Raw genomic sequence first — 15,066 nt, forward strand, 5'->3', positions numbered from 1 at the left:
AGTGACACTCCTCTCTTCTTTTGCAGACAAAGCGTACATGCAGCACGTCCACACGCTGGATAAGGTCCGAGAGGACTGGCAGAGTGAGCACATCAAGGCCTGCGAGGTAACCGGAACCGGAAGCTGCTCAGGGCATGCCTTCGGCCTACAACCTGTAGACTCTGCCTCTTATTATAGCACTCCAATTCTCATTCCACTAAAAGCTTGAGAGTGTTGGAAATTAGGACTTTCAGTGATGAAGGGAAGGAATTAAAATACTTTCTTCCAGGCCTCATCTTTCAGCTTCCTCCTCATCCTGACCATGCTGTCCAACTCTATCTGGAGCTTCAGTCTAAGCTTTGGTCAGTGCAGGCAAGAACCAGCTGAATTGGTGAATGGTTGGCTGAGTCTACTAATGAACATTGAGAGCCTTGCCCGTACTGGCTGGGTTCTATGGGGAATGCAGATAGCTGGTGAGCGGGCTTTGAAGTTGTTTTTCAGTTTCACCAGTATCCCCCTTTCATGTTCAGCACATGACCTCGTGATTTCCCAGAAAATTTTAAAAGATATAATCCAGAAACTTCCTCAAGTTTCTGTCCCCTTGTCTGGAAGTTTCCTTACCAGTGGTTGTCCAAGTGTGGTTTTAGGACTAGCAGCATGAGTATCAACTGGGAAATTGTTAGTGATGTAGAGTCTCAGACCAAGCCCAGACCATTAGAGTCAGAAACTCGGGGTCCAGTGACTTCTGTGAATTCAATATGAGAACCACTGATCAATAGCTCCCCTTCTCCTGTCAGAAGTGAAAAAGGGTGGCTCCCTGCCCTGTTGAGATCTTATCCCATCTAGTTGGCCTTTTCCCACCCCCTTGGGCATAGCTCTTTTTAACATGAATGGCTGCTGTCTTGTATGCAGACTCCGTCATTCCTAGCTTTACATTCCACCAGCTTTTGTTACCCTCTGTATTCTCTCCAGTGCTGAGCCCTGGCTGTGAGTTTTGAAGTTTTATTCTAATCCTTGTCACAGCCTAAGGTTTGCTTCCCTGCAGCTGCTCCCTCTTCTCTCAGAGGTCACCAAAGATCTCCTTGGTGTGAGGTCCTTTGGGCCTTTGTACCATTCCATTTTACTTTTTTTTTTTTTTTTTTTTTTAGTTGTAGATGGACAGAATGCCTTTATTTATTTGTTTATTTTTATGTGGTGCTGAGGATGGAACCCAGTGCCTCAGCATACTAGGCAAGCACTCTGCCACTGAGCTACACTTTTTTTATTTTTACTGTTTGTGGTACTAGGGTCAAACCCAAAGCCTTGTGTATACTAGGCAAGTGCTCTATCACTGGACTACACCCCAGCCCAGCCTTTGTGGTTTCTAATGTTTGTTTTTTGACCTCTCTCTACCATTTGATACTGTTGGTCACTATGTCACCACTAAAGGACTTTTTTTCTGCTTTATTTTCCTAACTCCACACCCTCATGAAAAGCCTGGAATGAGCCCATTTTTATATGATTTAAAAGTTGCCAAGTCATATCACATACATTTCATAGATGCAAATGTACTACTGAAATCTGCTTGGGAATGATAATATCTAGGTCATCTCTGGGGAACTGAAGAAAGTGATAGATATTGGGGAAGTCCCACAGGGAGTTCACCAAAATCTGATGCAAATATGGCCCCCAAATGGTCTGGGGTTGTGGCTAAGCTGTAGAGTGCTCGCCTAGCATGTGTGAGGTGCTGGGTTCCATTCTCAGCACCCTATAAAAATAAATAAGTAAAATAAAGATATTGTGTCCAATTACAACTAAAAAAATAAATATTTAAAAAATATTCTGACAGAGCTGGGTGGTTGGTATGTGGGTATTCACTATTTTGCACTCTATGATTCTATATGAAATATTCTATCATAAAAATACAGGTGAAATAATGCATTTATTTCAAAATACCCAGGTAGTAGGGTAGTTGGTAGTGATACCAGTAAAACAGAATGAGTCTTGGGTTGATAAATGTTTGGTGATAGATACACAGGGACTCATTATACTATTCTCTCTATTCATGTATATTTCAAGTTTTATATTATAATTATTTTTTTGTAGTAGGGATTGAAACCGAGATGCTTTAGCACTGAGCTACATCCCCAGTCCTTTCATCTCCCCACCTCCTCTTTTTAAATTTTGAGATGAGGTTTTGGTAAGTTGCTGGAACTTGGTCTGGAACTTGAGATCCATCTGTCCCAGCCTTCCAAATAGTGGAATTGAAGGTGTACATTACTGTGCCTCGCTCAAGTTTTGTATTACAAGAAGCCTAAAAAATGTAGTAGCTATGACATTCAATGTTTTAAAAAATGTTAATACATACAACACTTACTGTTGAATAGAACATCATCCACTTTGTTGAATAGCTTGATTTTTCAAAAGTTGGCATTTGCTTATATCCAAACACTGTTGCTTAGGCAGTGACTTTTATTTTACCTTTTTTTTTTATTATGGAAAAATTTAAACATACCCTAAGACAAAAAAACAAGTAAGAGAGCCCCCATGTCCTCATCAACTAGCTTCAATAATTATGACAGTTTTGCTTGTCAAATTAGTAGGAGGGGAGCGTGGGGGCTCTGGCAGGCTACACGGGTGGACATGTCCATAAGGCATTTGGAAATGTCTGCTGGAACTCAGGCTAGAACACTGTTGTCTCTGGTCATCATTATGTCTTACCTTCAGAACTCTGTCTAGCCCTGTTTATGTTAAAATGTATCAGGATCCGTTTATGTTGTTAATGCTGAGCTTCTTCAGTGGTGGTGGTGGGGGAGTACCCCATGAGACAATAAGCTTACAGACAATTGAAGGTTGACACTACTTAAGTCACATCTAGTCTAAAGGATGGCTTCTTTGTTTGCATATGTATGTACAAATAACTGTCTTTCTGTAGGTATTGGAGGCTCAAGAATGTGAACGAATAAACTTCTTCCGGAATGCACTGTGGGTACATGTGAATCAGCTGTCACAACAATGTGTCAAAAGTGATGATGTAAGTCAGAGGTTCTAGGGAGGACTGTGGCTCTGTGTACTGGGTTCATTAGATGGAAAGAACCCTGGGGGCTTATTAGTTCATCCTCTCTCCCTGCTCCCTTGGAGAGAGGCAAAGTGACTTGCCCAAGGCCACACATTGACTTCATACAAGTGCCCAGAAAAACATGCAACCTGCCTGACTCCTGATCCATGACTTTCTAATTAAGACATTCAGAATTAAGGCAGGAGAGCAGAGAAGGGAACCCAAAGACAGCTTAATGGATGGAAGACAGATGTCACAGCATGAATGTGAGTCCCAGAGACTGCTGCAGTCTGTAATAAGGTCACTCAGGATAGCACCAAGTATTGCAGACTGACCTGTGCCCAGGCTGATAGTCCCTGCAGGGATGAAGATGTTCTTCACCTGTATTTTCATGGCCATTGTCTAGGATTTACTTGTGCACAGTCATTTCAGGTCCCCAGATCTCAGAGCATCACCTCAGGTTATCACAAATTTCTTTGTTGAGAAATAGCCTTTCTTACCCTCACTTAGACGACACACTCACTTTAAAAGAATGTCTCAAAACCCAGAAAACCCTTAGAATTGAATGGAAGAATTTTTCTTTAAGGTAGGCAATTGTATTTGTATGTGGTGTTGGTGTTGTATCATGGGACTTTGTATCTAGTTTTTTGTAATATAGTTTTTTTTTTAAAAAAAAACAATTTACAGCCTAAATTTTTGTCTTGACACAAAGATACATTTATTTCCTGGAATATTTTTTAAAAATTGAATAGCACATATTCACAAAAACCATTATATTAGTCTGGGACCTGGGAATGTTTTTTGTTTCTTTTCAAAATTTGGAGTCAGCCATTCATCAAATCTCTTTTTTTGTGTGTGTGCTATAGGGGCTTGAGTCCAGGGGCACTCTACTACTAAAACTACACCTCCCAGGCCTTTTTATTTTGACACATGGCCTTGCTAAATGGCCCAGACTGACCTCTAACTTGTGATCCTCCTGCCTCAGCCTCCTGAGTGACACCATGCCTGGCTCAAATCTCCTTTTCTTTTTTGGTACCGGGGATTAGAATCCAGGGGCTCTTAACCACTGAGCCACATTGCCAGCCCTTTTTCACTTTTTATTTTGGGACAGAGTCTTGTTAAGCAGCTTAGGGTCTCACTAAATTGCCGAGGCTGGCTTTGAACTTGTGATCCTCCTGCCTCAGCCTCCCAAGTCACTGGTATTACAGGTGTGTATCCCCCCGCAACCCCCAACCATGACTGGCTCAAACCTCCTTCTTAAAGGAGCTGTGCCACAATTATCACGGACCTGCTTTTATCTAAGGATTCATCTTCTTTTTGTTAGATGTATGAACAAGTTCGTAAAACTTTAGAAATGTGCAGCATTGAGAAGGACATCGAGTACTTTGTGAATCAACGCAAAACTGGACAGATTCCACCAGGTGAAGGGGGACAGGAGGCTGGGACGGGGAGAACTGTTTAAGCCATTCTGTTAGTCTTTCCTGTCAGATGTCATTGAGTAAGACACCTGCTGAGTTAGCTTACTGACTGAAATAAAGGAACTTATAAGAGAAAGGGTTTATTCTGGCTCACAGTTTTGAGGTTCCAGTCCATGGTTGGTTTGCTGGTTCCTTTTGGGCCTATGGTAAGACAACACATCATGGGGAGAGCATGTGACAGAACAAGTGGCTCTCCTCCCAGCTGGGATATGAAAAAGTGAAGGAAGAGAGACCAGGGTCCACAATCTCCTCCAAGGGCACACTCTCAATGACCTCAAGGTGTCCTCCTGGGCCCCACTTCTCCCAATAGTGCCAGGATGTGGACCAAGCCTGTAATGTATGAGCCTTGGGGGGACATTCCAGATCCAGCCTTCAGCTTCTTAACAGTTCCTTTCTCCATGACTCTCCTAGCACCCATCATGTATGAGAATTTCTACTGCCCGCAGCGGAATGCCGCCCCACCAGGAAAGACCACAGGGCCTAACTTGGCAAGGTAACAACCAGCTGCCTTTCACATGAAGAAAATACTTTCAATAAATGTTTTTTATCATTAATATTCTAAAACATAGTCCATTCAGTTGGGCTGGGGATGTGGCTCAAGCGGTAGCGCGCTCGCCTGGCATGCGTGCGGCCCGGGTTCGATCCTCAGCACCACATACCAACAAAGATGTTGTGTCCGCCAAGAACTAAAAAAAAAAAAAAAAAAAAAAAAAGACATAACAGTTGGAACAGATCTATCATTGCCTCTGCATAGCGAGGTTGCTAGGTTTTTAGAAACAGCGCTTTGAGCACAAGTGCTAAGTGGATTTTATTGGTCATACTTCAAGGAGGACTATGTCATGCCTGAATGTGATCACTATTATTCCTTTATATATCTTATACTTTTCTTATAGCAGGAGTTAGCAAACTATGGCCACTGTGAGTCAAATCTGATCTACCTATTTTTTTTGGATAGCAAGGATTGAACTCAGGGGCACCTGACCTCTGAGCCACATCCCCAGCCCTATTTTTTATTTTATTTAGAGACAGGGTCTCACTGAGTTGCTTAGCACCTCGCTTTTGCTGAGGCTGGCTTTGAACTTGTGACTCTTGTCTCCCAAGCCTCTGGTATTACAGGCATGCACCACCATGCCTGGCTGATCTGTTTTTGTAGAGTCTGTGAGTTAAGTTTTTACATTTTTAAATAGCTGAAAAAAATCAAAAGGATACTATTTCATGATATGTGAAAATCAGATGAGATTCAAATTTCAGTGTTCATGTAGAGACACATTTTGGGACACAGCCACTCTTAGTAGTTTATATTTTGTTTATGTTTTTCCACTAGAGCTGAAGAGAGTTGTGACAGAAACAGTAAATCATTTTCTACTGGGTCCTTAACAGGAAAATTTTGCTGCCTCTCCTATTATAGTTTCTGAAGGAAGAGAAACTTCTATATAAAGTCAGTTAGAAGTCTAAGCTGTTGAATTTTCTGTTTAAGTTGTAGGAAACATGAGGAGTGTTTGGGAGGGATTGCATGTTCACTATCGTATTTAAGAACACCAGGCACTGTTCACAATAATTAATGTGAACTAGAAGTTTTAATCCTTACAATGAGGTAGGAGCTGTTAGTATTTCTGTCTACGTAAGAAGATGATGATGAACAAGGAGACCGGTACATCTTGCCCATATAGCTGGGGTTTTAATCCTGCCAGCCTAGGTTGCAGGGGCAGGGCCCTGCATCCCTACCCACTATGCATCTGCCCCTCAGCACCTTATCGTGTCTGCACCTCAGATTTCAATAGGTCAGGGCTGCAGATCATTTGCCTCATCTGAGCTTTCTTGGCCCTTTAGTACAAAAACCAGAGCTGATAAGAGTATAATGTGCTTGTAAGTATGAAGCAGCAAATTATGAAAATAACACAAACTTATGTGAAGGACTTTGGTTTTCATTTCTTACAGGAGAGGACCTCTCCCAGTTCCTAAAAGTGTACCAGGTAAGCCATCAAGAAAGGCGTTTTGAAATTCTTAGGTCAGGTTTTCTTTAAGATTGAAGAGTTAAAATTTTGAAATAAGGGGTAAGAAGGGATTAAATAGGACTGAATTCCCAAGAGGATGAACTTGTATTAGAATCTCATGGTAATACCGTTGGTCACAGAGTGAAATTTGGTAATTGGTGGTTTGTTTTATAGCTTATCCAAGAGAATTTAACTACTAAAGTGACAAAAGAAACTTTTTCTTTTGAGATCTTCAAACCTGCCTTTATTGTTGTCGTGATAGATGTACATGTGCACACAAACACTTTCACTTTGATTGTATTGCTATTACTTTCAGTACAGTGGGAAAGAAAACATCATATTGTTGCAGGAAATGTAACAAAGGCTAGAAGGTTAGGAAATATTGAGAAAAGGGAAGGTTAACATCAATGACTAGGGAGACAGAGACATTACAGTATCTGATGGCTAAAAATATTGTGTAGTCCTGTGATTAAAATTCTCAAGCCTGATGATCAACCTGTTGGAGTTCTGATGTAGAGGCTTTCTCTAGAGGTTCCACTGTATAAAAGGGCTAACAAACAATGATAAAATTTTATTAAGGCTGTGGAAAACTAGATAGAGTGAAACCATAGTTTTAGTATTTGAGAATTTATAATAAATTGATATCAAAAATGAATTAAAATAGAAGCAATAATGAATGTTTGAAATATTATAAAGGACTTTTTGTCCCTTAAGAACTGTAGAAATCTCTATTTTTTAAAAATAAAATAATTATAATTATAAACAATTATTATTTAGTAAATAGACCAACAAAAAGCCTAATGAATTACTGTGTACACTTACAACCAAAAGAAACTTATTATAAGACAATTTTATCAGAGATTATTTCAACTTGGATCATGTGATACAATTCCCCCCTTTGGATTACACAGACATGTCATGTATGGAAGGTATACGTATCTGAAAGTAGGTAACTTAATATTATGTATTTTGTACACTGCTCATAATGGGATCTTTCACTGATCACACTGGTAGTCCCCTTTTCCTCTGAACTCCTAGGATTCCTCTGGGAGAACCACACATCTCAGCATTTTTTTGTTAGTTTTTTTTTTCCCCTGAATAATTACAAGATCCCTGAGGACAGGCACTTTATCTTCTCTTGAAACCCTACCTATACCTAATATAGTCCTAGGTACCTAGTAGGTCCTTAAAAATATTTACTATTTAAAGGAAAAAAAGTGTTATCTACCAGCATTCAAAGGAATGAGGGAAGAAAATAACTTTGTGTTTGAGGGCTCAGTAAAAAAATGTAATGACTGATGAATATACAGTGCTGAAATCATATCTTTGAATAATATATTGATTTAATTTATTTCTTGTTTTCTTATAATTACCAGTTGATTATATGGGACTTAATTTTGTATATTTTTTTGTTCTTTTTAGTTATACATGATAGTAGAGTATTATTTTGTAAATTTTTGAAGATGGCTTTACTGCGGATACTAATATCTAGACTTGGATGAAGGAGTGATAATAGAGACTTCTAGAATGTTCTCTGGTTTGTAGTCATGACAGTTATAGGTTTCATTGCCAGATACATTTTCTCCTTACAAAAAGGTAGTCACCCAAATCTTTGAGTACCTTGGTTTGAAAAGAGTTAAGATCCATCATGAAAAAAACAGTTAGAATGCTGTTTTATGTTCTGTCCTCTGTAGATGACCCTGATTATTCTTTGGTTGATGACTACAGTTTGCTCTATCAATAACATAAAGGTAAGAACTTTTAATTTTCACATAGTCAAGTTGCACTGGGATTGGTGATTGTGTTTCTGAGGCCTTTGAATCCTCTTTATGACACCACCTCAAACAAACCAGGCCTTGTGACAGGCCAGCACACTGGTGGGTGTGCTGTCATTTCAGCTTGACCTCTTTGGATCCTACAACCAGAAGCTGACTGGAAACACTCCTTGTGTATTTAACAGGGTATTTCCCCTTAATTAATTATCCTATGATTCTTTCTGCTCTGGTTAAAGTCTTTCATAGCTGTTACACATCTACATTTAGGCGTGCTCATGAACAACACAACATGGCCCTCCCTGTTTAAGTCATTTAGCTTTTAGTGTCTTCTGCTTCCCTCTAAAAGGGGGGAAAAGTCAAGTAAAGAGAAGTCACTGAAAACAATGTAAATGTCATCACATCACACTTATTACATTCACCCTGGAGTCACAGGGGCCGTCCCCCTCCAGAATGTCACTGCTCTGAACCCACAAACCACAAGGATTCTTGGAAGAGCACTAGAAAGTCAGCTGTCTCATAGTGGCTGGTTCTCCTTGGCACTCAGATGCTTAGAACAAGCCCCAAATGAAAAGCAGTCTTCACAAATGTAAAAATAAAAAAATAAAAAGGGTTGGAGATATAGCTCAGTGTTAGAGCATTTCTGGGTTCAACCCCAGGACTACAAACAAACAAGAAAACAAAAAATTCAGTGAAACTCCTCATAAAGGTTTTTTGTTTTTATTTTTGTTTTGATACTGGGGATTGAACTCAGGGGTACTTGACTGCTGAGCCATATCCCCAGTCCTATTTTGTATTTTATTTAGAGACAGGGTCTCATTGAGTTGCTTAGTGCCTCACTTTTGCTGAAGTTGGCTTTGAACTCACCGTCCTCCTGCTTCAGCCTCCCAAGCTGCTGGGATTACAGGCATGTAGCACTGTGTCTGTCATAAAGCTTTTTTTTTTTTTTTTAACCCAAATGGGCTTACCTGGGCTACAACCCTATAGGCATTTAGAAGCCAAGAAAAAGTCTGAAAGGCTATATACTTGAACAGGTAGTAGTTTTCCTTTTTGTTTATCCTGTTTTCTAATTTAGCTACAAGAAGAATGTATTACTTCTTTGATGAAAGACTGTTTTGAAGGGTTGGTCTATTTGCATTTTCTTGATCTTGTTTTTTCTTGGGAATCACAAGAAGTAGGTCAGTGAGATACAGGAAATCATAAAAGAACTGGACCAGCCTCCCACCTCCTCTCACTGGCCTGGTATTAGTAATATTTACTGTCAGTTATGAAACAAAACAGGTTGTTTTGTTTGTGGTACTGGGAATTGAACCCAGAGCCTTACACATATTAGGCAAGCATTCTACCACTGAGCTACATTCCTGGCCCTTAATTTTTTTTTTTTATGTTTTGGGGGTACCAAGATTGAACTCAGGGCTACTCAGCTACTGAGCCACATCCCAAGCCCTATTTTGTATTTTATTTAGAGAGAGGATCTCACTGAGTTGTTTAGTGCTTCACTTTTGCTGAGGCTGGCTTTGAACTTGTTATCCTCCTGTTTCAGCCTCCTGAGCCTCTGGGATTACAAGCATGTGTTATGGCTATTTTTAAATTTTGAGACAGGTTCTTACTAAGAGGCTCAGACTGGCCTTGAACTTGTGGTCCTCCTGCTTAAGTCTCCTGGGTAGCTGGGATTACAGGTGTGCACCCCATCTGACACAAAACAGGATTTAACAGTGTTCTCAAGGGATTTCCTACGGTGTTCTATCCACTGAAAAGTGCTTGCAAGTTAGTACATCATACATTGCTTCAGTCCTCTAATAATACCTACTTTGTGACTTATAGTCATTTTACTGCATAGTACAGAAGCCAAATTGTCTTAATTAAATAGGAATAATTAACTAGTATCCGTTTATATTTAAATACATGTTCTTGCTTAAGAAATGTATTTCATATTTAAGCAACTTGGCTGTAAAAGGTATGGAAATTGGAGAATAAAATACTCCATTCTCTAACTAGATATATCTTTCTGGCCTACAAATAAACTGTACTCTTTACAACCCATCATCATTGCTTTTTTCTTTCATAAGCTTCCCTTTTTCTCACCGAGAGGTGCAAAGCCCTGATTAGAGACACAGAGCAAGAACACAATAAATCAATCAACGACTTGGAATTCAGAGGGGAAACCTGTTCCATTTAACACTGCAGATGATGGCTGTGGGGCAGGGCATTGGCAGTTCCAAGAGTTTCTTTTTATTTATTTATTTTTTATTTAATTTTTTTGTTTTTAGTTGTTGATGAACCTTTATTTGGTTCATTTATTTATATGCAGTGCTGGGAATGGAAGCCAGTGCCTCACACATGCAAGTCAAGTGCTCTACCACTGAGCCACAACCCCAGCCCTCTTTTTATTTTTTTAATCTTTCTTTTCTGCCCTTACCTGTTTGGGTAAAGCTTATATTCTAGTAGAATATAATAGCATTGACCCCAAACTCTAGCTCCCCAGAGTCCAAGAATCTGATGTATGAGTGCAAGATGCTAGTGCCGTCACATTTACTTGAGTTCTCTCTCTTTCAAGTAATATAATTTTAATGTTTGCACCAGCTCAATGGATAGAGGCTCGATATCTACCTGTGTAATTGACCAAATTACAGAGAATCTTAAAGAAGTGAGCCTGGTTTAGTTAATAAACCAGTTAAGCAATTTATGCAATTTATTACAATACTTAAAATAGTTTTGAGTGAAACTTTGGAATGAAAATTTAAACAGAAAGATTTTGAAATTTGTGATTTGTTCTGTGGTTGTTGATTTTAGCTGCTATTCCTGTTTCTCTCTCTCTCTCTCTCTCTCTCTCTCTCTCTCTCTCTCTCCTCTCTGTGTGTGTATGTGTGTGTGTGTATGTGTATGTGTATGTGTGTGTGTGTGTGTGTGTGTATGTGTATGTGTGTGTGTGTATTTTAAGCTGCTATTCCTGATTTTAATTCTAACATGTTTAGGTAAAGACATTATAATTTTTGAATTTAAAAAATGCATATAAAATATAAATACTTGTGTTATCTACCATAAAGCATTTCCATTATCATCACCTTTCATTGTTCATTGCATGGAGCTTCCATTCCTCAACATTTCTTTTCCTTGACTAAGCAACACTTACTCTGGTTGATACACTCTGAAGGTGATGCGAATAGGTCATTCAAGTGAGGTTTCTTTGTAATTTTCTTTCAGAAGAGGAAGCTTTCTCCAGCTAGTGCTTCTGTGGCATGAAAAGAGGCACCCAGAGCAGCAGAATCTAGAGCTTTGTCAATCATGAAGACTTTGAAGTGAACCCTTGTTGCAATTCTTGAATATTTAAAATTTACAGTAGACATCAACTCAAGTTAGTAAAGTGCTACAGTTTTTTTTTTTTGACAAAGTTTACAAATTGCCTCAGCCTGATAAATAATTCTTTCCCACTCACTCACTGAAGTTGCAAAGGAACTGTTTGCTGTTTGGGATTTGTATTTAAATATATGTATTTAAATATAAACTTTTTTCTGTTTGGGAACTGTTTCCTGTTAGTGCTCCGTGGGGCAGAGGGGGCTGCAGTGGAGACTGAGCTGTCAATTGCAGAAGATGCACCTTTGGCTTTGGGCTTTGGCTTTTGCTCTGTATCCTGAGCCACAGAGCAGCATGGCTTTGGAATCTCACAGCAACACACTCTCATGGTTCAAGATTTAAAGTTACCCTCCTTTTTGGCTGGAAGACTTAGAAGCCACATTCTCATTTTACAGATGAAGAAACAAGGCCCAGAAGTGTGAAATCAGTTTCCTTACAGTTCTGCCAGCAGATGAGAGATGGAACTGGACCTAGTATGCAAGCTCATTCCACATCACTCGTACTAACTCTTCATGAAGTTGTGATGTTCAGGCTAAAATTAAAATTAAAAATGCCAAATAGTTTTGCCAGCATCTTTTTTCAACTGGGAAAATTACTAGGACTTAAATGTTAAACTTAAAAAAAATATGAATCACCGTGTGTACTAAATTACAGAGCAGCATATTTAACATAATCTGAGAAGCTGTAGATTGTAAATTATGCCACTGTTTCATGTACCACTCTGAAGGTGGGTTAGTGAAGGTGCCAATAGGTTTGTGACAGCCTGTTGACAGTCAAACCCATTTGAATTTGAGACAGTAAATTGTGACCAAAAAAAAAAAAAAAGTTCCTAGAATCAATGACATATGGCATTTAGATTATCTTCAATTCTGGGTCTTTATAATCTCTTGAAAACTTGCTAGACCCTGGAATCTTTCAAGAGTCAGTCTAACCCTTTTACAAATATTTGGCTCTTCCTCTGTCACCCATAAGCTATGGGGTGTTATGTACCTTTCATACAACTTTTGAGCAATGGGAAAATGGTGCATTTTAGTTAAAAGGAAAACAGCACTATTGCTTGTATGTTGTAAAGGTCACTACAAGGAGCAAATATTTATCTCTCCTGCCCTGTGCAATAACTTTCCTGGAACTATAGAAAAAAATGACTAAAAGAAGATTAATTATTTCCCCCTTTTAATATAAGGTGCTTCTAAGTGTGACAGCTTCTTATCATAGCAGGAAACTTGCATCAGTTGAATATCCTTTTGAGAAATTCATGTTGCAAAGGACCATTGACTTCCCCAAACTGAAACAGGCTCAGGAAATTTGCCTTTGCATTCAGATATGTTTTTAACTTTATTATTTATTGTTGGCTCCTCAGGGATTTCACTTTTCTATCAGTGTAATTGATGTAAAAGTGTTTTATGAATAGAAAATGATAATTTTATTGCTCTTTAAGTTTATTTGAAGTAAAATAAAGGTTCTTGGTGATTTGGGATTTCTTTTGCATTTTGTGTTAAAGACATCTCTCTTCCAAGCTTTTTATTTGACCCCTTGTCCCGTTTGCAGCTGTTAGACAACAGAAAAAGAAAGTTCTGGCTAGGAAGGCAAAAAAGAGTGCATTATAGAGCAAGCTACACAGTGGGCAACTGGGGCCTAATCCTGCGGGAACTCCCACCCGTCGCTGATGAGGGCTTGCAGGAGGCACTACTTTCCTGGCCCTTCTGGGATGCCTGTAATGATGGCAGAGTAGTTTTCAGGCAGGGACACATTCACTGGCGGTTGGAAATTGGGTTGGTGCTTAAGGGAATGGTAAATACTGAGGGGTTATAGATGGGACAGTGACAGTGTCTGGCCCCTGTGTGTCTTAGATCCATCTGCGGTTCATTAATTTGACTCCATCCTGTTATCACTTCTTCAAATCCCAACTTCCAAACTCTCTCTCTCTCTCTCTCTCTCTCTCTCTCTCTCTCTCTCTCTCTCACACACACACACACACACACACACACACACACACACACACTAGGAAATTTAGTAGGATAACGTAGTCTCCCTGGTCCTAAATCCATAATTGATATGAAGGGTGGCCATCTGCCATCTACAAGACAAGGAGAGGCATCGGACACAGTTTTAGTGGAACTTTTTCCATGTCCTCTGGTAAATATATCCCCTACCAACTTTATGGCCCAGTAGAACCTGAAATTGAAGGGATAGGAAGCATAAATTCCCCCGGTGGGTCAGTAGGAGCTATGGTGACAGAGACCACTTTAATCCCTTGGTTCCTAGACCTCTGTTTTCTACTTATTATAATTATAATCCATATTCAAATTTACCTATTAGAAAATTGTGGCCATATAAGCATCATAATGCTTCATCTGGGCCAGTACCCTAACCCTCCAAAGTATCATTCTTAAGCTGCTGCACCTTTAAGAGACCATCCCAACATTCCAACAGGACAGAACTCCAAGACAATGTGTATAGAGCAAGACATATTTGTATTGTCATACTAGTATTGTCATACTACCTTCACTGCAAAAGATCTCTTGGTATAAGGCAGGCATGCTGAATGGGGCATGATGGTTCCCAAGGTGGTCAAAATTGTTTTTTCTGGAAATATTATTTCGGCTCACTGTTTCAGAGGTTTCAATCCACAGTTAGCAGGTTCCATTGCTTTGGGCCTAAGATGGGGCAGAATATCAGGGTGGATATGTGTCCCCAAGGAAAGCTTCTCAGCTCATGGCAGTCAGAAAGGAGAGAGGGAGAGGGAGAGGGAGAGGGAGAGGGAGAGGAGGGGGAGAGAGAGAGAGAGAGAGAGAGAGAGAGAGAGAGAGAGAGAGAGAAACAGAGAGGGACAGGATACAGTCCCCAAGGGCACATCCCCAGTGACCCACTTCCTCCGACAAGGCCCTACCACCTTCAGTTTACACCACCTTCCATAGTCCATTCAAATTATTTATCCATCAATGGGTTGATCCATTGGTGAGGTCAGAGTCCTCATGATCAAATCACTTTCCCCAATTCCCATCTCTGAACATCGCTGCTTTGGTGACCAAGACTTCAACACATGAGAATTTAGGGAACATTCCAGATGCAAACCATAAGAATGGACAAAATGAATCTTACTCTTTTGAGGCCTAAAGAGGATATACATGCAGTACAAAAAAACCAGAAATACAGTGTGGCTGTTGTATTAATATTTCTCAGGGATGGCAATTAGGAAAAAACATGTCTAAAGGCCCTTTAGGAGAGTGATAATGAAAAACAATTTGAGAAACTCTTGTCTAAAGTTAGTTTTTTAAATGTTTATTTTTTAGTTGTAGTTGGACACTTTATTATTTTTTTTTTAATTTATATGTGGTGCTAAGGGTCGAACCCAGGGCCTCACACATGCTAGGCAAGCACTCTAACACTGAGCCACAACCCCAGCCCCTAAAGTTATGTTTTGTGGAACTCCATAATGATATATCAGTCAC

At 39.6% G+C, this 15,066-nt stretch overlaps 1 protein-coding gene across 2 annotated transcripts in view; it reads left to right on the top strand.

Moving 5' to 3' along the window:
* Pstpip2 (proline-serine-threonine phosphatase interacting protein 2) overlaps positions 1–13,091 on the top strand; it is a 64,160-nt gene extending 51,069 nt beyond the window's left edge. Inside the window, exons 9-15 of one of the 2 annotated variants that reach the window (XM_077792176.1) lie at positions 27–106; positions 2,894–2,992; positions 4,341–4,437; positions 4,906–4,987; positions 6,433–6,467; positions 8,183–8,239; positions 11,798–13,091. In XM_077792176.1, coding sequence (XP_077648302.1) covers positions 27–106; positions 2,894–2,992; positions 4,341–4,437; positions 4,906–4,987; positions 6,433–6,467; positions 8,183–8,232 — 443 coding nt within the window. In that variant the 3' untranslated portion in view covers positions 8,233–8,239; positions 11,798–13,091. Of the gene's footprint in view, positions 1–26; positions 107–2,893; positions 2,993–4,340; positions 4,438–4,905; positions 4,988–6,432; positions 6,468–8,182; positions 8,240–11,464 lie in introns of both variants that reach the window. The other variant, XM_077792175.1, reaches the window with a different exon arrangement.
* The last annotated feature ends 1,975 nt before the right edge of the window (positions 13,092–15,066 follow it).

This window comes from Urocitellus parryii, chromosome 13 (assembly GCF_045843805.1).
Source record: "Urocitellus parryii isolate mUroPar1 chromosome 13, mUroPar1.hap1, whole genome shotgun sequence".
NCBI classification, from domain to species: domain Eukaryota; kingdom Metazoa; phylum Chordata; class Mammalia; order Rodentia; family Sciuridae; genus Urocitellus; species Urocitellus parryii.